The 26,470-nt window shown below is 40.5% G+C and overlaps 1 protein-coding gene across 3 annotated transcripts in view; it reads left to right on the top strand.

The window, feature by feature from the left end:
• Positions 1-26,234, top strand: part of spon1a (spondin 1a) — a 48,110-nt gene extending 21,876 nt beyond the window's left edge. For 2 of the 3 annotated variants that reach the window (XM_019895937.1, XM_019895939.1), the window contains exons 7-16: positions 10,938-11,002; positions 15,451-15,652; positions 18,909-19,049; positions 20,507-20,582; positions 20,669-20,854; positions 21,274-21,444; positions 21,529-21,696; positions 22,836-23,000; positions 24,052-24,321; positions 25,140-26,234. In XM_019895937.1, coding sequence (XP_019751496.1) covers positions 10,938-11,002; positions 15,451-15,652; positions 18,909-19,049; positions 20,507-20,582; positions 20,669-20,854; positions 21,274-21,444; positions 21,529-21,696; positions 22,836-23,000; positions 24,052-24,321; positions 25,140-25,303 — 1,608 coding nt within the window. In that variant the 3' untranslated portion in view covers positions 25,304-26,234. The remainder of the gene's footprint in view (positions 1-10,937; positions 11,003-15,450; positions 15,653-18,908; positions 19,050-20,506; positions 20,583-20,668; positions 20,855-21,273; positions 21,445-21,528; positions 21,697-22,835; positions 23,001-24,051; positions 24,322-25,139) is intronic. The other variant, XM_019895938.1, reaches the window with a different exon arrangement.
• The last annotated feature ends 236 nt before the right edge of the window (positions 26,235-26,470 follow it).

The raw sequence follows: 26,470 nt of genomic DNA, 5'->3' as shown, positions 1-26,470 counted from the left end.
ATATATATATATATATAATCTCATGTTTCCATTACATTACATTCCCACGTATGTATTAGTATGTCAGTTTTCGGGCTGTAATATGGTTTCAAGGATGTGTAAGTGTTTGGTTTAGGCAACCTACAACATTTAATAAACAACAAACACGGAAGGAAGACAAGAGAATGGACAGGTTGTACCCGGTTACAATCTCTGACCCGCTCTGAGATACAACCTGCCGAGTCCTCAATTTATTGAAAAAAGAGGTCCCTAATACAGGAGCTTCTACAGGGAAGGGAGGGAGAAGCAAAAACATACATCAGAACCATTGATGAAGTCCACAAAAAGATGATGTCTGGTCCGAAACAATGCACTTCTGTGCTTAGAGGAGTTCATGAGCTCATTTGTTCAAGCTCGTCATGAGCGCGCCGTCTCAAGGTAGCCATTTCCACTCCTCAGAGGTTGTTTTCTGATTTCAGTCTGAGAGTGTTGGTGAAGGCTTCAATCCAAAGAATATAATATACTGTAGACGCACTCTTGTATGCTTGGAAGGTTGAGAGTGCTTTTACCCCGCTTCAGCCTAACAAGTTCCACTCCTTGATGGTTTATCTCGTCCAAGCTTGGGAAGCAGCTGGCCCCCCTTCAACATTGTTCTTCATTGTCTCTCTCTCTCAGTGAAACCTTGCAAGGCCATACTGCTGAATAAATGCTTTGTAGTCATATAAGAGTAGATATGGGATAACTTTATGTACATTTATTCTCGTAAGTTTGGCTGGTCTTTCATTTGGACTTGGACTTTTGGATTGGTTTTGCTTTTAAAACAAGCACATAGCTTTGCCTTAAGAAAGTCCATTTAGCTAAATGCTGTCAAACAATGCAAACTGACATAGGTGGGCTAATGGATATCATTGGTGTTATAACCTTTGAGCTAATTAATAACTGAACACATACGGTGGAGCAACACATGTAGACAGATAATGCAACAATACTCACGGGTGTATATTCTTTATCTTTGTTATGTTAGTCATTTTCCATATTTTTGGAGGGGGGGGAGATGGACTGCATTTCCATTCCTTTGAAATGGGAAAGATGATTTGAGTGTGGTAAAGGAAAGAATTAAACCAGTATCTCAAGGCACCACTGTACAGTATGCTGCAATGTATTTCTGTCGCACTGTTCCAGTATTTACTTTTCGAAACAAAGCCTGTAAAATGTTTTACTGATAATATGCAATTGTTGGAAATGGTCATTGTGAAATGTCAACTTAAATTAAAGTTAACGTATTAAATAAAATGCAAATGTTTATTTGAACAGATAAATCCATTCAAAAACTTTTTTCCCACATAGTCGTATGCCTATCCCTGCTCAATCTGAATAGCGTTTTACCTCTTTCAAATCCATGAATACACTCAATATCTGAAAAGAAGACGCGTGACAGGATCTGTTTTATTGGTGCAAAGTTGGCAACATTTGAAGCGACATTGGCAAATGCTGCAAATGAGCGTGATGAGATGAAAGAAATGATTACTGCGTGTCATTTCCAACCATCTGCCAGGAAGCGTGCTCGCTGCCGAACATACGTTCGCTGTGTTCAGCACTAATTGCAGTATACTAAAATGGTCTGTCTGAAAGTTCTTGCAGCGGCAAGCCGAGAAGCGGCCGATAGAGATCTCAGATTAGACACACTGATTGTGCAGGATGGGCTACTTAAATATGGAGGGGACGTGTCCTGAATATTTGTCAGATCTTTATAAGATCAAGGCCAACAAAACACAATAAACCTTCATTATAAATCTCTGTGATCTTTTATTCATGAGCTAGACCTGATAAATCTGTTTCCGGTAATGACCGGGCTTGTTATCTTGTCCTTATGTAAATGAGACCAAGGCCATGTCTCCCTCCACTCAATGACACCCTTTCGGTGAGTTTTTTTTTTTTTTTGTAATTCTGATTGGAGCTTGAAGTCATGACCAAATACAGAAATACGTGCTGGGATATTATGTGTTCAAGTTTGAGTTCACACTCACTGACCACATTATTATCACCACCCAATATGTATCCACTCCATCAAAAAGTCTTCCTTTACATGTTGCCCAACTGTTAGTGTGAATGTGAGTATTTATGGTTGTCTATAATGTACAATGTCATAATTGTTTAAGTTTTAAAATTCAATTCATCCTGCATGTGTGCAAATCATTTAATGTAATAGAGAGAATATATTGACATATCGGTGATCTTGCATATGTTTACGCACAGTAATGCATTCTTGTTTATGTTATGCATATTCCCACTTCAAGGTAATGCAGAGTTGATGTCTCATGTGAGTTTTGGACTTAATTAAACTGGAATGTATTGCGGCGCATGGTGCCGGAGACTGCTTGTCACAGAGGGCATCCTGTGTGTGATGCATACGTGGAGTGACATAGGAAGGTGCAGTCTAGGTTTTTGCTGCCCCACAAATAGTCAGTGACCATCGATCTTGTGGAACAAGAATTGTGGAGGATAGAAAGAAAGTTATTAGATTGGAAAAAAAAAGAGAGTGGCAGACAGTTTAAACTGGGTCATTAAAGGCCGTTTGCTCAATTTTTCTGTAATAATGCCTCACTGCCATAGGCTTGTCGAGCAGCGTGTGTGTGTGTGTGTGTGTGTGTGTGTGTGTGTGTGTGTGTGTGTGTGTGTGTGTGTGTGTGTGTGTGTGCGTGTGCGCGCGTACACATATGTGCAAGGCCTCAGGTTGTGAGCTTCCATGCGTGTGTGCCAGCCAGCACTACAGACATCCAGACTGCACTTCAGGGCTCAGCGATCGCCACTGAGGTTGACCGCGCTCAGAAAATCAATTCCCAACTCTCCAGAAACGTAGCAGCCACTTACAAACCGGCCTACTTCAAGCTCTGCCGATTCCCTTTGCTCTCAGGAAACTTTCCACCGTCCCCTCTTGTGCGCAATCGGTAGGATGAGAGCTTCTTTGGTTGATTCAGCCGCAGCTGATTCTGCAGGGTAGTCATGAGGGAATGTCAGCGGAGGTTTAATTAACACCTGAAGGCCGTGCAAACCTTTTGCGCTAGGCGCCGATAACAGCCAGCTCGCACCCCGTCGGAATTTTGCACCAATTGGTTGTCTATTAATAGGAGACTGTGCCGCGACAGACGGATCAGAGATGCTTGAACAGAACTTTGATCACGACATCAGAGGAGCTTCATCTTATCCAGAGAAAATACATCTTTTAGACCAAGTTAGACTTTGGCTAATAGGCAGCAAACATCCAATAATTCCAGATAATTGTGTTATCTGGAGGAATATTTGAGCAGTTTGGATAAGAGCTCTGCTCTCTCTAGGCTGTACCAAATCCTTTTTAGTTGTCCTGCCAAATGCAAACAAATCAGCAGAGTTGTTTACTACTTGTCTTTAGAGAAAACTGAGCACATTTGTGTGTGTGTGTGTGTGTGTGTGTGTGTGTGTGTGTGTGTGTGTGTGTGTGTGTGTGTGTGTGTGTGTGTGTGTGTGTGTGTGTGTGTGTTAAACCACAAAGACAGACAGTATGTCAGGTCTTTTTAACACAGCAATGTGTTAGTTAGTGCTGGGCGTATTTGCATAGTTCAGTGCTCCAAGGTAAAAAGCTCTCCAAATAATATTAATCATCCGAAAGCAATAATAGAGGTGGATGGTAATTAACACTAATGATCTTTTTAACATGGTGATTATATGAGGATGTGCCGAGGAAGATATTCCACAGGGGATGTGAAAAGGCAAAAGCTCCAGCTGTTCTAGCTTCATGAGTATGTCCACCCACAGTGTTCATTTCATATTTCAGGTCACAGCTTGGAAACAACGCAATGCCAGAGTTGAGTGCTCACAAACGTAGAACAAAGCACAACCTCTGGAAACGTGAGAAGCAGATAGCAGGAATTCTATGTTTAACTTGTGTCATGGGGTGCGTGAAAGTAGTGGACCCAAAAAAACAGTGAGGCAGGAGAACAGAGGGAGTACTGAACAAAATGTATTAAAAAAAAAACTAAATAAAAAACACAAGAAAAGTCCTAAAAACCACAATAAACCAAAGTAAGAAACAAAAAAAAACCTATGAAAGAAACACAAAACAACATGGCAGCAACAATAACAAAACAAACAAAAAAAAAAACATGACAGTAAGACAAAGATCCGACAAAGACTGACAGAAACTCTGCAAATAAATAAAAGCAAACTGACAAGACGACAGGAAAGACATGGACAAGACATGAAGGGTTGAGGGAGCTGATCGGTTGACACAAGGGACCCTGATGACAAGAACAGGTGGAAAAAAAAACCAAAACAAGGAAGACAAAAGCCCAACCTTTACCCTAAAACCTCTAACACTAATCCTAGCACCTAACCCAACCTCTAACTGTATCAAAAACCCCTAAGACCGAACACTAGCCCCTACCCCCAAACCCTAACCCAACCCTAACCCCAAGACCAACCCAAACCCCTAACCCTAACTCTCTAACCCTAACCCCTATCCCCGGACCCCAAACCCTACCTCCTAACCATAATCGCGAACCCGAATCCTAACCCCCTGCCCCTAAAACCTAACCCTACCCCCTATCCGCTAACCCTAAGCACCTAACCCCCAAACCCTAACCCAAAGCCCTCACACAACCCTAACCTGGAACTCTGATCCCCCTACCTACCCTCACCCCTAACCCCTAACCCAACCCTTACCCCTCATCCTCACACTAACCACTAACCCTACCCCACCCGAATATATTATTAAGCTGTTACGTGTTGGTGTAACAAGCGGACATTATTCAATCATATTAATACCACAAATCTGTTTTTGTGATGATGCCATTTTGAATGTCTCAACTCGCCTGAGAGGGAATTACAAATGTTAAATCAAGCATCGCAAATGAAGGTTCAGTGCATTTGTCAGGACTAGATGGAGATTATTCATGCAATATGATTCTTCCCCCCCACCCCCAAGATAATCGAGTAGCCTTTTTATGTCTCCTCTAACTCATACAAGCTGTCTTCGACCCTGCATATGATGCCACTGTAGTTTAGAAAGAATGAATGCTTTGCACATGCATTATGCTGCTTTGGTTGATGCACAGCACGTGGGCATGGACGCCTCAGAATTCAATGCTTAAGCCAACTCTTCTGTTAACATCCTTAATGAATTAACAATGCCTTGTTATGTTGATCTTTGTCCAGTTAAAAAAAAAAAACATTTTAATGAAAGTCCTCCACTGTGAGAAATGTTGCGTCAACTGTACATATCACAAGTACTTTACAACAAGGATAAGGAATCACAGTGTAACTAAATAATAAGATTATTAATACGTTAAAATGATAAAGCACAACAGTTGTATCATACCATATCAGTAATGGCCGAAGTAAATAAATATATTACCTTGTTTTCAGCACAGTTTTTTTTTTTTTTTTTTAAGAATGTACCACCAACACACATCGCTGCATGGTGATTTCTTTTTTTTTTTGGTCGCAGTCACCCATTACTTTCAGTAAGAATGCATTGTAATTGGAGCATGACTTACATGCCTACTTTTCAATGGCCACATAATAACCAGCAGGCCACATCTGAGCACTTTTGTTCTAAAGTGCTGCCTTAAATCTAGCTAAAAGGGATATTGTTGCATTTTTTTTTGTTTTGTGCAAGTGTACTTAACGGAAACACACTTTCAATAGTCGCGCAAACTAAGACTTTTCACCTTCCCAACCTCGAAAATGCAAACTTTTCCGTCACAAAGCACTGCTTTGGTTTCAAAATGCAAGGTCATGCAATGTGGATGTGTCCATCTTCTTCTTGTCACGACAGTTTGATTAACACCCACTGGCTTGACGAGACATCTGTAAACAAAGACAATATTTCCTAGCAGTTCAACGTTTAGTCGATAAAACTAATCATGCTCTCTTTCGGACTCTGCTCACCCCTTGTCTTGTTAGTGATTTGTGTCTTGTGCAAATATAGCTTGGTGTTTTTATCGCTGCAACCTGGCCATCCTGCATTGATCACAACTCAACCGGGGACAGAAATTTAAAACAAAATTGAATTTAGCAAGCATTATTAATTAGCATTGTTTTGGGGTTATTTAAAAAAAAAAATCTCCATCTAATTATTATTTTGTTAACACTGTGAAGCTGTGACACAACACGTTCTTGTCACGATCACACAACTCAGGCTTTTTTTCCCTGCATATCGTGTTTTTGATATATTTTCTTTTTTTTTGTGTGTGTTTAAATTTGACCTATAAATTGTGCGCAATCCAGATTTTACCATGCGTTGTCATTTATAGCTAGGTATCAGACAACAAAATACAGTACACCTGTTGCTGAAACTCACCTTAATTCATAAATATCACAAAAGATATTACGAAACTACCTTTATGTTATTGTTATAATACAGTATATTATTATTATTATTATTATTATTATTATTATTATTAAAACCTGATGTGGCAAAGAAACAAACAAGGGCAGTGACCAGTGCTAACAGATTGGAAAATCCAATGTCACTGAAATAATTTTACCAATATGAATAACATGGTGCTCCCTGAACAAAGGTCAGTTTTACTGAAGTCTGTGACGTCTAACGTAATGGCGGTTTCGTTAAAAAAAAAAAAGAAACATGCTCAGGCCGAATCAATTGATCAAATTCCAACTACTTGAGCCTCACATGATGTCATATATGCATCCACGTTTTGTGTGATTGGTGGAATTCCAATACTTTTCACTTGTCCCTTTGAAATTTAATGGACCAAGAAAAGATGCAGAAGGTCAAACCACGTAAAAGGGCACACAGGTCATAAAAGTACAACCACTGCTTGCCTCATCCTTCAAATACTTGAGATGAGTCTGTTTGCCCTCGAGCTTTTTCTGATCCACTGAGATGCCTGAGACTGTGCTTTGTATCAGTGACAAACATACACACACACACACACACACACACACACACACACACACACACACACACACACACACACACACACACACACACACACAGTTACAAGCTCAGAAAGACTTGCAGTGTGGGACACTGTCGCCATTGGGAAGGCCATTAATGCACAAGCATACATGACTTTGTGTCAGTTAATGACTCAGGTGCAGTGGACACAAATCACTCTCATGGAAATGTACACAGACATTGCTTTAAAGTCCCTATAAAGTAAAATAAATAAATAGCCAAGCATATAAAATGAGGCTTCAAACCAAAGAGAAAGCGCTGTGGCATGTCCAATGAATGAGCTAAAACTCTCAGCCAAAGACCACACATCTTTCTTAGGCTTACACATCGCTCCATGATGGCGTTGAGCCTCAGATGGCTGGAATACATCACACTGGGGTTGTCCATTGAGTGATGAGAGGTGCAAGCCTCCTCTCTTGTCAACTGAAATCATGACACCATGCTGTTCTGTCAATTGTGGCGCCCAGGGAAGATGGTTGTGTGCAGTGTATGCATAGTTAGCTAGCTAACTGCACACTGCAGTGGCTCAAGTCATCATACTGAAGTAATTCACAATTGCGCCGGATAACTGAGGGGTGATTCATGGCCCCACTCAAAAATCAGGAAAATTGAAATGGTTAAAAAAAAAAAAAAAAACAGTTCAAAGTTGTATATCCACATCTGATTATGACCTAGTCCACCGTCTTTGCACATTCAGCTGTTATCTTCAAACATGTGCTTCAAAATGATTCTATGAATTCACATAACAGGGTCTTTGAATATATTTATCTTTAGACCTTTAAGCGTGAGAGAAAACCTGCACGCTCAACGCCTGTGTGTATATAATCGTTCAGAGCTTACATTTATCTTCATATTTCTTGTGCAATGCCAGAGTTTCACTTAACGCCCTCTTTTGACAAATTTATGGCCTCCTTGTTACAAGTATCCAGATAATGATCCTGGCTGAATCACGCACAAAATCATCTGGAAAGGTCTCAGCAGGACTCCGGTCAGTCATGAATGCATGAACCAGATAGAAAAGCTGCCCCAGCCGTGCCAGATGCTCAGTGTAACTGTTCTCAATTTGATCTTGCACTGAATCCTACATTGAGATGTTTTAAAGCGGCGCTTCAAAGCAAGACTGAGAGGCAAAATGACTCCCCGTTGGCTTACTGAACAACCACCCAGCACTGCTCTTGTAACTGATGATGGGAACACGCGCATCCGTCTGCCTTATTTATTTCTCACTCCGCATGATGTTAGACTGTTTTATAATGAAACTGTTTGGCTGTTAGGCTTCAGCCATGTTTTAAATTGGTCTTGAAATATTGTTGCGCAATGGGAAAATAAAATATCCCAAACTCTGCTTTGATTGAATATGGCTACTCAGCCATTTAATGTATTTCAAATCCATCCATTCAAAATATGGAGATTTATTATCAGCGTTTTCAGGTTCCATTCGATTGCAGTAAATAATAAAGCGGCTCAGTTTCTCAGCAATTATGTCATGCTTGGCTAAGGTGTTGTGAAATGTGGTTATCTTAAAATATGCAACCTTGCAACTCACAATTTAGGATTATGCCTGTTATTATATATTTCAATAAATTATTGAAAATACATGGCGTCAGGCAGTCTTGTTTTCTTGTACAAATTAATGTATGACTGTCGAGATAACACAATGTGCTTTAGTCTACCAATGATCCATGTAAATAGTGCGCATAGATTTTTTTTTAATAAATTTTTTTAATTCAAGTAAAAGAAGCACGGTGTAATAGTGGTTAGGATGAGTGTCTCACAGTCACGGGACCAGCGATCCAGATCTTCAGGTACTCGAGTTTCTTCCCACATATCCAAAACATGCTTCCTCGGTAAAGCAAAGTTATTCAATTATTTGTGTTGAGATGCAGTGGAAAAATGACCAGATTATAGCAACCAGATGCACATTTTCAAGAGTCTAATCAATGCAATATGAGTCACATTTAAAAATGCATCACTTTTAATGAACTAAATCTATCCAAAATACATTTTCTAGCACAAAAAAAAAAAAAATGAACATCGAACAAATACAACTTGATGTAATAATACAAACAATAGCTTCTATCTGAGAACATGCAACCAAGAGATCTGTTCACTTGGCTCTGTATTAAATTGACAAACGCAACACGGATAATTAAACCCATCCGGCATGAAGGGCTTGGGACATCACTGTCGGCCTTTGTCAGCAATGAGGTCAGCTTACTTATATTCATTGAAAATGTATCCTATCTTCTAACTGGCTTTTATTCGAATTTGAATTTGACTTTTATTTGGTCTCCCGTAGGAGAAACTCGGAGGACAGGGCCTCCGTGTCGCTACATGCATTGGACAATACATACAGTACAGGACAACTCTACATACATTGGACAATACATTACACAGCCATATGCACTTGTTAGTTTTAAACAAGACAGGGAAGAAACGCAAGGCTTAAAATAATACAGGTCGTAAATATTCTATTCAGAGTCATCATATTTATTGTCCTTCAAAAATGAAATGAGCCAAAGTAAACAGCCTGACAGGGACAAATGAGAGGAAAAAAAAACATCCCACAACCAAAGCAACTAAAACTATGGAAATGATCAAAAACAGCCAAATAACCAAATGAAGAAACAAAAAGAAACAGAAAAGAAAAAAAAATGTGTGACGAGACAAATGATAAGCAATCAGAATTAGATTAAAGAACACAAAAACGCTAACACTGGCCGACTAAATGGCATTGAAAAATTCATCTCTGAAAAGATATTTTATTTTGCGATTCAGGATCTGCAATTGACTGGCCACCAGTCCAGAGTATGACCAGCCCCAAAAGCCACCTGAGATGAGTCTCTAGCCTACCCGTGACTCTCATGAGAACACAGGAGCTACAGAAAAATGAAGTGATGGCTATGGATGATTCAGATCATGATGTAACGGCTGTGAAAGGCTTGCCGGTTGTGGTGTCTGCTGACATTGGCTTCTCGAAGCGCAGTTTATGAAGAGAATATTTTTCAACATGATTCCTTTTTGTTACTCGTAATTGAAAATAAGAAGCAATGCAAATCAAATCACCTCGAGAAATATGCGATGCTGGATTTAATTCTAGACGTTTACTGCTACCGGTATATGATGCCGTTTTTATCACCAGATTCTTGATATTCATGGTTTTAATAAAAAAACAAGGGAGTCACTCAGTTATACTTGTTAAATGGGCAATGCGATCAGAGCCTCGACTGTCGGCGCAAGGAAGGTAACGATGTGTTGTAGGGAGTCATTAAGTCCATAAATCTGCACGATACAAGTCATTAAACCTCATGTCCAAGTTGCGTCAAGTCGTAGGAGGACGTTTATATATCACAGTATATTCCATGCGTGCACATTTAGTCATTTAGGATAGACGTGGTGAAAACTGTGAATACTTGTGTGAGTCCAGAATTTCCATGGTGTTGAGTAGGAATCTTTTTTCATTTCTTTTTTTTTTCCATTGTTTAGATCAGCGATTCATGTCTTGTGTAAATGCGGTAAGCAAGCATGACAGTATATTATGTTGCACACGACTGTTAGCAACGCAGTTAGCATCTCAGTGCTAAACCCTGTTCTAAAGTGTGCCGGTTGCAGACATTTTCGATGGTGCATCATAACATCAGGTCAGAGCTTGGTCAGACGGATCGGTGACATCACCTCCCTCTCGTCTCGGTAAATTCAGCTGCCTCACAGGAGTAGCGGGCCTTCAGTCAAACCCTTAAATTTGAAATAGGATTCGTCTTCCATGCTTGCTGCAACCTGTCAGATTTATTGCGGGCGGAATTCAATAAATCAGAGCATTAGCAATTCTGGTGATGTAATATCTTCTTTTATTAGGGTTTTATTTCAAATTCAGTCCACAACAACTGACCATAATTGCTCTGTATTATTAATACTTTGCACTGACTCACTTTAATCATTCGTCAGAGAAACTGAATAGTTTCACTTTTTTATTTTTGTGTGTTGTTTTTTTTTTTTTTAGGGCGATGATGTCCTGACGGTCATCAAGATGAAGGCGCAGTGGCCGGCTTGGCAGCCACTTAATGTGTAAGTATTGCGTGTCATTTACGCTTGTACACTTAAATGGATTCATCAGTCCAAATGGTGTCTCGTGGCAGTTTGTTTTATCTCAAGGTACTTCCTTGCCCCCTCAAGAAGCAGCAGTGAGCCACAATCGCGTGAAAGAGTCATATTATTACCACGGGGGCTGCGCCATGATGGGGTGTCGGTATTAAACTAACAACCTCTCTTGAGCTTCCCGCCTAAAGATAGAGACAATTGCTAGTTTAGGCGAGGCACACAGAAGTAATTGTTCGGCGCACTTGGAAACACACTTGGCTCTTTGACGACGATGGAAAAAAGGTTTTTCCATCGTCGTCAAAGAACTGCAGTACACTTGCCTCATTTATCTCATGATGATGGAAGGCGTCGCTATAGAGAGCACAGCTCATTCAAACGATAATGACAGAAAAAAGAAAGGGTAGATACAATGTTTCTTTCAAGGAACAGGCAGGCAGAGAAAAACAGAGAATTGATTGGCAATCTTTGAACTGCTGATCAAAGGAGAGACATTTCTGGACCTCGTTGATATTAACTCAGTAACAGCCATTTTCAGACACTTCTTTACCCTGCCATGTGAACATTTGTTAAAAATACATCAAACCATACCTGGGATTGAATGCTGGGATCCTTTAAAAAAAAAAAAAAAAAAATCCATCCCACAGATCAAATCAGAGATCAGTTCAGACTATAGGTGTTTTTTTTGTTTTTATTTCTTGTTGTGACATATACTCCAAAAGAAGTCTTAATAAAACGTGTTATGAAAATAAGATCTGTACACTGAAGAGCATTCAAATCTCATATGTCAACTCATGCTATGTTACATGGGTCAAAGTTTCGGTACAGTGTTTCTTTTAACTATTTTAGCACAACAGCGGTTACCTCGTCAGACTGTTTGATTGTTTTTATGTTTTACTCTTGCACTTGTATGACTGTGTTGTTTTAAATGTTAGGTTAAAATATTGACTGTACAGTTAATAAGATTTTATGATCTGGATATTTTGACTTTATATTATTTCTGGTTGAAAAAGAAATTCCAAATTTTAACTTGATCTGTGTCCAGAAACCACTTGTGTTTTTAATCGGGTGAATGTGATGACAATGGTCAAATCTTTCTAATTACCGTAATTTCTGGACTATAGACCGCACCTGATTATAAGCCGCACCACTACACTTTTAAAGGAAAAAAATATTTTGTACACACATAAGCCGCACCTGTGTATAAGCCGCAGGTGCCCATATTGTAACATGAGATATTTACAAAGAAAGACGGTACACAGGCGGCCGTTAGAAAAGTCTTTATATAAGCCGCTTCATGAGATAAGCCGCAGAGTTGAAAGCGTGTGACAAAAGTCGCGGCTTATAGTCTGGAAATTACGGTACTTACACTTGACGTTTTCGAAAAGCCAAATGAATTGAATTGATCAATAGTCTCAAACATACTGGTTGGTCTGTGTCTTACTGCTCTTTTGATGGCGGTGCGGGCACCCGCAGCGGCTCCTCTCTCTCCTGAGGAAAGAAATGTCATCTGTGTAGCACATTTGACAATAAAGTTGACATGGACATGGACCACCCGAGTGAAAGAAATCGTACAGTACGCCCTCTATTTTTGAGGCCAGTTCAGCATCTTGGAAGTTGGAACCAGTACTTGCTGATCAGTACAAACTCATCACTGAAACTGCCGTCTACCGCATTCTTACAGAGTTCATTAGCCCCCGAAGCTATTTAATCTCTTATTCATGAGAAAAACAAGATGCTTGTTGGCTCAGCGTGCAAAGAACTTCAATGGTAACAACCTGTGCGATGTTGTTTTCTCCCCGATCCACAAGGCCAATAACTTCACTCTCCAAAGGGCATCACATAGCTCGGAATAGAAGTCAGGATATCCACCCGGAATAATTCGCTTACTCCATGCTGTAGACACAGCCAATTCATTGTTTTCATTCTGTGATTGTATACAGAAACAATCATGGAAGGTGACAGCGGATGGAAGAAGAAAAGCAAATCATCCAAACAAGTTGGATGTGCATCTAAAAGCTAAAAGAAAACAATACTCAGACAACAAAGAGATACACTATAAAGCCCCACAATTTTATCTTGTCTTTGTGATATGCATTGATGTTGTTGTCACGTTGTCAGTTTTTTTTTTCCTCATGCTTTTCTCTGTATCTTTGTTTATCTGGAGACGGGTAGGATAGTGGATGGTAATGGTGGAGATAAAAATAGCAAATATTGTTTTGAATTAATCTGTGGGGACAAGGGGCCCTATTTTCATGTCGGGCGCAAATCTAGCGAAAAGCGCAGTTTAACTGTGCGCAGAAGAGGGGTTTTCTTTCTTTTGGTATTTTGGTTAACTTACTGCTGGTAAAAATGGGCATGACCATTCTTTTCAGGGTGAAAGGGACCTAATGTCCATTTTCGTGGGAATAATTTGCTGACGGACTTTTTTTGTTTCCAGTGCATGAACCAAGGTCCTAAACACACACCTTTTTCATTTTCATCTGTAAGAATTTGACTTACTGACTTCAACTCCAACAAAGATTGGAGAAGATGCTAGTGATTTCCGAGTTCAAATTTGATCTTTAGGCTGAAGATGCAAAACAAATCTCAGAAGAATGACAACTTTAATGGCCAGGTGCGATAAAATGATGGTTCACATGAATGTAATACACCTTCATGTCCATGTGCCTTGATTGTAAGGACAAAGTCTTGACGGTGAATACGATGAAAAATCCAATTATGCAATTCAGGCGGGGTCGCTGCAAATGACCCAATGCGTACAAAAAAGTCCACTGCTGAATATTCAGCGTAGATTGAAATGAACTTCAATTTGCTGACAGTGTTAAACTAGAATGGGAATTTTATTCAAATCGTGACATTTGAGTTCCTTTCCACGTACATGTTTTTTTTTGTTTTTCTAGCATTAAGTTTCGTGAATAATCAAACTGGTGCACAGAGGAAGCTGCAGTAAATCTGCGAAAAAAAAAAAAAAACGTTAGGCAGCAAACTAACGAAACATTTTCGCCTGAATTTAGACTTGTGCAAGTTGATAACTTGTGCAAGGCGATCAAGAATTTTGGAATAACAAAAGCGGATCGCTGAGGTCGTCTGTGATGATTAATGCCCTCCACTTTTTTTGTGCGAGCATCCTTGCCGTGTCTCTCCTTTGCTGTCAGTGACTTCTTGTGGAGCCCAGGTGGTGTCGAAGATAAATGTCAAAGTGCCTGTACTTGCTGCGAAAAAAAGGCGAGTGAGTGTAGACTTCGCTTGCGCGTTCCCAGGGGATGAAGGCTGTTCCTTGCCTTCAGGGGCCGTCATTAGCGAGAGAGCTCAAGGACAGAATTGAGTGCACCAAAGTCAAATGCATTAATAAAAATGACAGGTGGAAAAAAAAAGAGTCGCTTGCTAAGTGTCTCCGTGACACTGACTATTTTTTCACTTCTCATTTGTACATCATTCTAATTAATTTAGCCTGCAATCATAGATCAAGAGAGACAACCAGATATTTTTTCCCCCCCATTAGCTCGAGCACAGAGACGCCACTGATATGTTCTGTCTCATAAAACAGGCTCTTAAACCATTTTTCTTTTTTAAATGAGGAGTTAAAGATAAATGTTTCAAAGGCCTCAGTGGATGACTATTTTGCATTGTTCAGAGCTGTCTTTTTGTCATCCTCTGTACATGGAGCTTGTTGTCAGAGCCCTGCTGTGAGAGTGCTTCAACTCAGTGCGATGCCAGAATCTATGAGAAAACGCTTGACAGATGACAGCGTTTAGTCTCTGTACAGCAGTTACGAATTGGCAGAGGTGGGACTAAGTCACGTATGGGCATGTTGCACGTAAGATGTAACCTTAAAGTGTCAAGCAAGTCCCGAGTTATCGGGGGGGGGGGGGATCGAGCAAGTTAAGTCGAATTAAGTCATTAATTAGTTCGAGCAAGTTATGAAATCTTACTCAGTCAAAACTGCAGTGATAGTAAAAAAAAAAAAAAAGATCATTACACAAAAATGTATACTATGTCTAAAAATTAAACCAACAACTTAAGAGTATGAAATTAATGTACACACACAAAAAAAAGCTTTTCCAATGTAAACAGAATGACTTGTCAAGTCAAAGACAAGTCGAGTTTCAGGAATGAGAAGTCAAAGTCAAGTTGAGTCTTTCGAAGGTGTTTGCCAAACAAGTTGCAAATCATAAAACGAGTGACTTAAATATGTCGACTCGATTCCAAGTCTTGACACTTGAGTCCCCCACCTTCGCTGATGTGTCATTGCAGTCCTTATTATAAATCCAAGTACCGATACTTCTTTAGCTGATATTTGAAGCTCCGTTTTGTATTTTGACTGGTAAATTGCCCACGGTGAACATTTTACTTTGTTGCCTTCTGAGGTTATAGTAGAACATAATCAAATCATAATGTCTCATTTTCTTCACCAGGCGAGCTGCACCGTCAGCGGAGTTCTCGGTTGACCGGACCCGTCACCTCATGTCATTCCTGACCATGTTGGGACCCAGTCCTGACTGGAATGTGGGTCTGTCTGCAGAGGATTTGTGTACCAAAGAGTGTGGATGGGCTCAAAAAGTAGTCCAGGATCTCATCCCTTGGGATGCTGGCACTGACAGTGGGGTGTCATATGAGGTCAGTGAGATAGACTGAAACTGTATTTATTGATGATCATTGTGATTATTATTTGGCCATTTTTATGATGATAATGAGGATGACTTTGTTTTACTTTTTACCTCCCCTGTTTAGCTTCTTAGTCATGCAGTATGTTGGCTCTGTCTGCCTTTTCAACCTTGAACAGTTTTGCTCTGCAACAGGAAAGTTTGATATATTCCCTCTGTGATTATTTGCGTTGTGATGGATATTTATTGGAAACGAGGCAGAACTAGGTTTGAGGGGGCATGAACAGAGAGAAAAGAGCAAAAACAGCAGAGAACATAACCATATAAAAAGTTATGTAACAACAGAGATGTTATGCAGTAGTTGGATTTTCTCTATATTGTGTGGACCGAGCAGGCAGTGCTATACCCTGTGAAGAAAGCATTCAGGGTAGCAAAAAGGGCGGGACATGAGAGGGGTAATCAGCCAGTCAGCGCTACCAATAAAAAGTGGGAGTGGCTATGAAGTTCAATTTTAAACAGTCTGAGAAAGTAATATAAACATAAGGGCTGTGATGGCAATTAGAGAGTGGCCCCAAACCAAGTGACTAAATGCCAGAGGCACGTATTTTCGGAGATATACTAGTGAATCAACACCGTCACAAGTGCACATCGGAGGACGGGCGGACACCCCTTGCCCCTTACTCAACGCCCACACCTACCCCCAGGAGAGCAAGCGGCTCACATTCACCAACCACCCCTGTGGGAGGGCAACAGCTCACAGAGAAGGGGTGGGTGGGGGGATTTGGAGGAGTGAGGATGGTTGGGTTTGTTGAGGGGGGAAGGAGGGCGTGGGGGGGTGGGCAGCCTCGCAGCACCGAAGCCATGTGATTACACATTTACCTTATTGATATGATCACCGGGTTCCTGCACAGTGTTTGTGTGGCCCACAGTGTAGTGGAGTGCATTAAAAATGGGGGACATGTGAGGCTGGTGGGGATAAGGCGCCAAGGCTAAAGGTCATTGCTGACCTTCAGCCTGCCCCCACAATCCGAACCACACAGCCCCTCAAAGCATGTATGATATGTATGTGGTGGATTAAAAACTGTCGGGGATAGGTAGAGTGGGCGTATTTGATGATTTTGCTGAATGTCAATTCAGATCTATTCCAAACTTCCTCTCAACTTAATTCACCAAAATTGCGTTTGCTGTTCATTAATTTCCGATGTTGAAGTGTCAAGTGTTCACTTTTTTTAATCAAATCCGCACAGCTCGAAGCATCCGGATCGGTATTCTGATTTGCCTGGCTCAAGGGCACACACTCATTATGACAAAAGCACTATGTAATGCAGCCTTTGAGTTGAAGGTGATCGACCTGGTCATTGAAAAAAAGGCGATCGAGCCGTTATTTATGAGCTTGGAGAAAATGAATCAATTATAGTTTTTGTTTTCGCTTTTTTTACGTGCAATACGTGCATCTTATAAACCCGTGCACGCAATGCAGCAAAATTTATAGCAATTGGATATTGTACATAATTACTTCCACCAGCAGTAGAATTGCATATATATTACAGCAAAATAAGGTCTAAGGAACAAAATATACACATTTGATGAAGATCCTGTGACAGCACATTCTCTCATCTATCCTTGTGAAAGATCTGACCCATAAAAGATATTATTGCCACCGACACTGGTGTTTGGCCTTTATTGCCTCGACTCTCAATTGAGTGCTCTTGTTTCACACTATTTCAGACCTTATCAAACCATTGAAGTCACAAAAACTTCTCCTCTCCACTTCTTTCCCCTGAATAACCCTACTCCTCCTCCTCCTCCTCCTCTCCTTCTCTCAGAAGCATTCTGACCTTGTCATTACATCTTGCCTTCTTCCTCCTGCCTTCTGCTCGCATTGACAATCACTGCCTGCCTCATTTCTTCATATATGCACTGCCAGTTTGCAACGAATCAAGCCAAATCATCACCCATCAGATTCTCCAAGAGCCGACAAGGACATCTTCCTCTCCTGCCTTCACCTTGAGATGCCGTTTACTATGTGTCTTATGTCAACACTAAGATATTTGTGTGTGTGTGTGTGTGTGTGTGTGTGTGTGCGTGTGTGTGTGTGTGTGTGTGTGTTTGAGCAGACAGAACTCTGACTCCGTGTGTGAAATCCTTGGTGATCCACTTTATCTTACCTTGGAAGGAATGAATTCACTTCTTTTTGTCTTTCAGCTTCTTCTATATATCGGTGGACAATTGAAGTTGTTCGTTGAATCAATATTTTAGCAAGTGCTCAACTTTATGATCAGAAGTATCAAACAAATTCAAGCAATAGAATGGACCTGAGGCAGTGGACTTTGGTCATACAAGATTCTATCGTCTTATGTTCTATACCAGTGCTTTTCAACCCGTGTGCCGCGGCACACTGGTGTGCCGCGAGACATTGTCAGGTGTGCCGCGGGAAAATATCCAATTTGTATGCTTGTGCGGTCTTTCGCCCAGAAATTAATCATGTAGTACCCTCCCATACCGCTAGGGAGCAGCAACAGCTAGCCAATTGCCTTGTGTTTCGAGGAGAAACAAGCGAATTTGTGACGCATGAATGCAGGACGACGGTGAAACGATAAATATGAAAGATGATAAAATACCATTTTCTTTGTGTTCATTTGATTCCAATTCAAGCTGTTATAACGTCATTCTTAAATGTTAAAAACGGTAGTAACAATATAACCGTTATATTGGGGGGGGGGTCACATTTTCAGCTAGTGGTGTGCCGCGAGAATTTTTTCAATGAAAGAAGTGTGCCTTGGCTCAAAAAAGTTTGAAAAACACTGTTCTATACTCACAATAATCAGTCAAGATACGATCAAGTAAGCTACCCCCTGTAATGTGAATTCAAAGAAATTTGTTTCTAAACAAACTATACTTGTAGAAGATAATTGTGGGAAACATTGGTGCATGACATTGGCACACGGAAAGTGCACTTATACAGATAAACTGCAAGATCCCCACTTGCAGATGATGAAGTTGGCTGTGGGCAATTGGAGACCACTTTTCCCTGATCGTAACCCCACGCGGCAAACTGTAAAATGACAGATTATCAAGAATCTCAAAATAGAAGCAGGATGGTGAAAACAGCAATGAATATTTATTATTTATGAAAAAGCTTCAGTGAACAATAAGTGTCTTCAGGCCAGCACATCTCAAGTGTTCAACAATTGAGAAACAGGAATATTGAGATTTACTCACACTGCTGTTCTGTGATTTTTTTTTCCCCATATATGCATCTCCTGTAGTCTCCCAACAAGCCGACCGTGCCTGAAGATAAGATTCGACCTCTGACAAGTCTAGACCACCCTCAGAGCCCTTTCTATGACCCTGAAGGAGGAGCCATCAGTCCTGTGGCCAGGGTCTTAGTGGAACGTATTGCCAGAAAGGTCGGTTGTCATGCTAATAACAGGGCTGTACTAGAACAAATAGAATATATAATATAACAGCAATATGATGCTAGAGCAAGTTCTGAATATTTGATTCTGCTGCCTTATATGTATTTGTTGTATGTGGTCACTGTCTGATCTGGCCTATTTAGATGCAAAACAAGGAGACTCGCAACCTCACTGATTGTGTTCTACCTTAAGCAGCCATGCTGTAACCTTACAGATGCCTTTCAAGCATTTTTTTTTTGAAACAGTGGTAATCGTGTGATCCAATAACACAGCTGATATAAGAGATTTGAACCAAGAGGCGGCAGGATACATGCATAATTTTTAGTTATTTCTTGCAACTAAACATTGCACATTTTTTACCGTCTATGAAGTTGGCATTTATTACATTGAGCTGGACATTTTAAAACTCCAGTATTTACGACTTGACTATCACAGGTACATCACAGTACTTTACTACCCAAGCCTAATGCACTATTCCGCTCCTAAAAACAAATTAGAACTCCCATAAAAGTGGAATTGGCTTCACTTTATTATACTTTTTACACCATCAAAGTGGAGAGGAGGAGGTGTTACGTGTTGTAGTGGTTAAAAAAGCAGAAAGTTCAACTTTTTGAACAGACAAAAAACAAAAACAAAAACAAAAAATAATAATTAAAGTGGCATTCATTACAGTTTAGACTTCTGCGGAGGTATTACAATGCCAAACATGCCAATGTGGCAGCAAACTACAACACACTGCAAGCTTTTTTTTTTTCAAAAATGCTACCTATTGTTGTGTAGTGCAAAGAGAGTATAACCGTGAAAAGAAACTCTAAATTTCATACCTCAACCCAAAATAAGATATTTATGTGCTGGTACTATGGTAAAAAGAAGACTGTGGTGTCAGTCTAAACTTGCATATTGAAAAAAAAGCAGGAAGTATCAGTGCAAAAAAAAAAAAAATCAGCTAGAAAAGTTTACTTTACATCTCTGTGAAAAAAAAAAAAGAATAAATATGTTGAGCACTGTGAAAAGCTAAACAAAACTGAAGTGTGCTGACAGGCAATTACCTGTACAACCATTGTACAACTAAATCACTGGAGGTAAAATAATCTTGTATTCCTCATGGTTTAGTGGTTCACTCACTTGACTCGCCCTCCGTGCAGAGTACATTCAATTCAGTAAAGGTATGACTGTGAGTGTGAATGCTTTTCAGTCTCCACATGTACCGTGTGATTGAATGGCGACCAGTCCAACCGGAAGCGATGCAGAAAATGTATGGCTGGATGGATGTCACAATAAAAGCCCTTGAGTGGCATCTAGAGGCAGGTTTGGGAATTTCATGTCAATTTCTTCTATTGCATTTTTATCCTGCCACATTCGGTTGATCCGTGCTCCTTCTTGTCGTAGCCAAGTTTTTCAAAAAGGAAACGCAAAAAGACCAATGAGCGTTTTGTTCTACTCTCCAGGGGGAACAGTGCAACATAGTGCCAGACAACGTGGATGACATTGTGGCCGATATTGCCCAGGAGGAGAAAGAAGAAGGTCTGGATCGCACCTATTTCTCTTTTCCACCATCAGCATTGCATTTGTCGAGGGTGGTTCTAATGTCTCTATGATTTGCCACCCAGCAGACGACACCCCCGAGACATGCATCTACTCCAACTGGTCTCCGTGGTCAGCCTGCAGCTCAGCGACTTGTGAAAAGGGCAAGCGGATGAGGCAGAGGATGCTCAAGGCCCAGCTGGATCTCAGCGTTCCCTGTCCTCACACGCAGGATTTTGAGCCTTGCATGGGCCCGGGATGCAGTGATGAAGGCATGTAGTTGACATTTCAAGGTCGCAATGGGACAGGGTGGGTGGTGGGGGGGAGAACCTTCATCTCAAATTTGAAAATGAAGTCATCATTTGAGACACTCAGTCTGAAGGATGACACCTGCCTAAGATGCTTTACAACCACTTTGATGTTTCACTCCTTTTTATTGCAAGTTCTGGATGATCACTTCCTTTTTACAGTTTACAAACTGAAGGGTTACGACCGTAGTTTATTAGTGTAGTGCTATACATAATGTCAGACATCATTTGCAGAGAACCTGTTGTTTCTATGGGATGCTTTGAAATTTATAGCAGGCGCAGTTAAAGTGACTTTTAAATGTGATTTGCGAACATGATCCACTTTGGAAAGTTTGTCCTCTGTTTGTTCAAAGTCTAATTTGACTTTTTGTTCGATTCTTTAGATGCATCCACCTGTATGATGTCAGAGTGGATCACCTGGTCTCCCTGCAGCATGTCATGTGGACGAGGCACACGTTCCAGGGAACGTTATGTGAAGCAATTCCCAGACGACGGCTCAGTCTGCACACTGACCACGGAGGAGACTGAAGATTGTGTCGTCAATGAAGAATGCTGTAAGATGCAATTTCTTTTCACGTCAAAAACTTAGCTGGAAGTCTTTTTTTTTTTTAAAACTAATTCTCCTCACTTGTCCCCAGTTCCCAGCAGCTGCCTGGTTACTGAATGGGGGGAATGGGATGCCTGCAGCGCCACTTGCGGTTTGGGAATGAAGAGAAGGGAGCGCATGGTGAAGATGCCTCCTGCAGATGGTTCCATTTGTGGAGCTGAGGTTCTCGAAGTGGAGAAGTGCATGATGCCGGAATGTCGTGAGTAAATGAGCTAAGCATTACGGCAGGGCTCCTGAATGATGATCTGCTCCTAAAATTTGAGACAGTGCAAGTCAAATTTTCATCTACTTGTGCCTGTGCCACCAGGAAATTTGCAGATTAAAACAAAAAGAAATTAATGTTTACAGTTTAAAAAGGAAAACTGTATTTCTCACCAAAATGTTAATCAGAAATTAAAAATCAAAAAGGCTATAAGGTATATTTCATTTTTTTTAATACAGTGGTATTCATATGACATTTTCAAGTTACGAAACGCCTCAACAGGAAAATATTGCCTCCTGTTATGAAGGAAATTACAAGATATGAAAGGTAAAAATACAGTATGGGTTGCTACTCGCAGCTCCAAGTTTTCTGAACGCAACACACTTATAACTGCTCTGCAATTTGGTATTACTGAGCATCATCCTGGCATCCCATTGGCTAAGAGGGACCTCTACCGTATGAGTCTATGTGTGGAGATGGATAAATAGATAGATATGTAGGGGCCTTGTCATTCGCCCCTCAGGCCATGAGGCGTTCAGATAGATTTACGTAAATGTGAATCACCCAGAAAAAGTGTTCACTAGTCGGGCGATCGCTCACTATGCTGATGTTTGTCATGGACATTTTTAAAGGACTGACGACCTTGGATCAGTTCTTGACAAAACACCAGACAAAAACTACTTCTGAGAGAGAACAAAGAGGGCAAAAAACGATGAGGATGCAGTTAAAAGTTAAATGACCATCATTTTTATTCTTTATTCTCATTTATTGTGCAATAATCTAATTGTAACAGGTATTTGTTATATATTTTGATGCATTTTTATGCTTTAGGAAACATGTATATCTGAATTGGAGGGTGTAGAGGGGGCTTGGAACGGATTAGGGCATTTACATGGAAAACGCGTCTCTCCTGATAAAATTTGCTCGTTCAGAAATTTCTTCGAGAACCAATTAATTTCACAAGTAGCGGTACAGCTATATTAATATATAAAAACTAATCATGGAAAATGTGCATCTTTACATTGCTATATTTTATTACACAATATCGATCTTTGATGCTGGTGCATGGATACAAAATGTATATTTTCTTCTCAGCATCTCTTTCTTTCAGATAAAATGTGTCCGCTTGTGTATAGATACAATCCCGTGCATGCTGACTATGTGGTCTGAGTGGAGCGACTGCAGCGTCACGTGTGGAAAGGGGCTACGAACACGCCAGCGTATGCTCAAGTCGCCGGTTGAGCTCGGAGACTGCACAGAAGAGTTGGATCAGGTGGAGAAATGCATGCTGCCGGAATGTCGTAAGTTGTAACGACTTTACATGCAAGCGCATCGTACACTCAGGTGGCACTTATTCAAATTAAGTGCAGCCAATAACAAAAAAGAAGTCGATGACCCCAGTTCTTTGTTCCATCTAAAGTGCACTTATATTCATTTGTTTGTCACGTTAAATGAGGTGCTAATTGAGTCTCCTGTAATGAAAAGTTTGTATTTCTCTTCATGAGTCATTTCAACAATTTTTCAGCTGCAAAAGCAAGAGACAGAATGACAAAAAAACCAAAGATCTCAAGTTTTGTTTTTTTGAAAAGCACACTGATACTTGGCTGTCAAATTCAGTCACTGCATCTTTGTTGCAATGCTTACAAAGCAGTGACATTTTCAAACTTTTTCTTCTCATTTTAGCGTGTCCCATTCGAGGTCGTCACAGTGCATCGGTCTTTTGAACCCTTCCTGCCTAACTGCCCTCATGTCTTCCCTTTCCGTGTCCACTGACCTTCTCTTAAGTCTTCCTCTTGGTCTCTTGCCTAGCAGCTCCATTCTCATCATTGCTCTACCAATATACTCACTCTGTCTCCTCTGGACTTGCTCAAGCCATCAAAGTCTACTCTCTTGAACATTGTCTCCAAAACATAACCTCCAATGAGCTAATTTCCAATCTTTTTACAACCAAGTCACTCCGTCTGCTCCCTGGTTTCACTGTAGATCACAATATCAACTGCGAATATCATGGTCCAAAGGGTATCCTACTCTAGCCTCATTTGACCGCAAAGTGCAAGGGGCTCAGAACTGATCCTTGCTGCAGTCCCACCTCCATCTTAGACTCCTCTATCACACCTCATACGTGCCTTATACTAGTGTAGAAAAATGATCTACCACGACAGACTTGCTCTTGCAATACCACACCTCCTCTCTTCCAATTTGTAAATGACCTTGTGTTGAGATGTGTTATCAAATTATTGGATGAAAAACTCAACCGTCATGCCAGGATTCACATCTCTCACCTTCAAGCAAGTTGACCTTGTTTGGTTTGTCATCTTTGCTCACGACAGCTTTGTCTTGTGCACTTGTCAGCCATAGAGTGCGTCATGTCCGATTGGAGCGAGTGGTCCGAGTGTAATAAATCCTGCGGGAAAGGCCACACGATCAGGACACGCACAGTGAAGTCGGAGCCTCAGTTTGGAGGAGATCACTGTCCTGAAAGCATCCAGAGGAAGAAGTGCAAGATAAGGAAGTGCACCAGAGGAGGACTGGGGAACAGTGATGAGAAGAAACAGCGCAAGGAGCAGCGAGAAAAAAGGAGGAGCAAACAGGGCAGGACAGAGGTCGCCTCTGAGCATCCAGGTCGGTATCTCTCTTCGTTTCACTGTCATGGAATCAACTCTATTCATCCCAGAAAAGCATTTTAGCCTCACTTTTGTATCAAAATTGTTTGTGAAGTCAACAAACACAAAAGGCAGCAACGTTCAGGCATCATCGTGTTACGACCAACAGATGTACTGGCTTGAATGAATGAATGAATGAATGAATAGCAATTACAGGTCACTCATGGAAAGAACCGTTGTCTTGCAGTCTTAGCTTCTTGCTGTCTGCAATTAAAGGTCTGACCAAAAAAATAAACAAAACAAAACACTGGTAAATATCTGCTAATTTTCCTTGGAGGGACAATGTAAACCCTTCAAAATGATACTCAAAAAAAAAGCATTCCCGAAATGGTCTTCAAGATTAAAAACACATTCCTCCGACTGGAATCAGATTTATGTCGTTCAGACTACTGGAGGTCCGAATAAAGTTCATTCATCAAATTTTGATCATGAAATACTGTGAACATGTAGAGTTTGATTTGTGCAACAACTTTTATGCAACGTAAAATCGCAAACAATTCGAGAAAGTCTGGTTGGATATGTTGGTCATAAAAGACCATGCATTCTTAGTCAATTAGTGATGTACAGTATCTTGTTTCTCTTCATCATTAACCCTTTCATGCACCCTCTAACCTGACAACATGATAAACTGTCCACTGTAGTAACCTGCTGTCCCTGAAAGGGTTAAGGAAGCCAATTCTTGTTGAGGCTGTTCACATCCTTCACTGACAAACAGAAAAAAAAAAATCAAGTTGACAATCATCTGTCAATCTGTACCTCTTTCTGTCAATCGTCTAGGATGTAAAATGCGGCCATGGTCCAATTGGACGGAATGTACCAAAGTGTGCGGCGGAGGTATTCAAGAACGGCTTATGACTGTGAAGCAAAGGTTCAAGACTGCACAGTTGTCCAGCTGCAAGGACAGGAAGGAGATCCGAGCTTGTAACGTGCACCCCTGCTAGGAAGGATTCATGGGATGGCATTGGGAGGAGGGGAGGGGGGGTGGCTGAGAAAAACAGCAGGCATTGTAAGTTGTCACGCAACGGCCCGGTGCAATCTTTTTAGGGCTCTGATGGCACTCTAACGCCATTTCCTATACACCTTGTAGTAATCAAAGTAAAATTCTGGTCATTTCTGATGATTCTGACTGAGAGGTAATGACATGGCTGGGTGGGTGTTTTAAAGTTCAAATAATGCCCTCTGCTATCTACTCCGCTTTCCTCAGGACTTTTCCCTGAGGCGTTACAATTCCAGTGATCAAATGGGTTTTGTTTCATTCCATCGTTCCGTTGACGGCTATCAGAAGTTTGAAGGAAGCGTTCGTGTCTTATTTTGTTTTAAAGTTTTTCATCGGTATATAGATATGAAGATCTGACACATCAAACAAGACTTGATGATTCTTCAGTGCTGTAGCTACGATACACTTTTGCAAGATGACTGTAAATGTGTTATGGTACAATATATGTTGGAAACATTCAGAATTGATTTCATCAATCAATACCTGTTATATCTTGTGGTATTCTTAGTCATACACGCTAGTAATTTAAAGCACACGTGCCCAGCCATTCCAATGTTTTTCACTGCCTTCCGTACTTATTTTAGGGTCACACGATATTGAATTTTTACCCAACAGTGTTGTTCAGTAGATGTACCACAATTGGAAGTGAGTTTATTTACCTTTCTTGATGATTTAGATTTTTTTTCCCCTGTGTATTTTTTTTTAATTTTTTTTATAGAATGTCTGAAGATTCTTACCAAAGTATTACTTAGATGTTTTGAAATGTTTTCCTCACTTTTTTTTTTTTTTTTTGCTTTTTTTCCCCCTCTAACATGTTGATATTTTGGAATAACATTACCTTTACAATAAAAGTAAATGTGACAACTTGTCAACTGGATATGTGTTTTTTATTCGTAATCTTAAAAATGTCAAATCTTATTTGGGTTTTTCACGAAAGAACAAATACATGACAAAGTGCCAGGCACATGCCCACAATCTTACATAAAGTATCCGAATGCAATACTGGAGTAGTAGTACCCCCCCATAAAACTTTGGTTGAGGTTATCGTCACTGTGTGGAACATGACTTGAGTCAAAGTTAAAGCATTCCTGTACCTAAGCATGACAACATA

The sequence above is a fragment of the Hippocampus comes genome, unplaced genomic scaffold (assembly GCF_001891065.2).
Source record: "Hippocampus comes isolate QL1 unplaced genomic scaffold, H_comes_QL1_v1.1 scaffold80, whole genome shotgun sequence".
NCBI classification, from domain to species: domain Eukaryota; kingdom Metazoa; phylum Chordata; class Actinopteri; order Syngnathiformes; family Syngnathidae; genus Hippocampus; species Hippocampus comes.
This window is presented reverse-complemented; position numbering and strand designations above follow the sequence as displayed.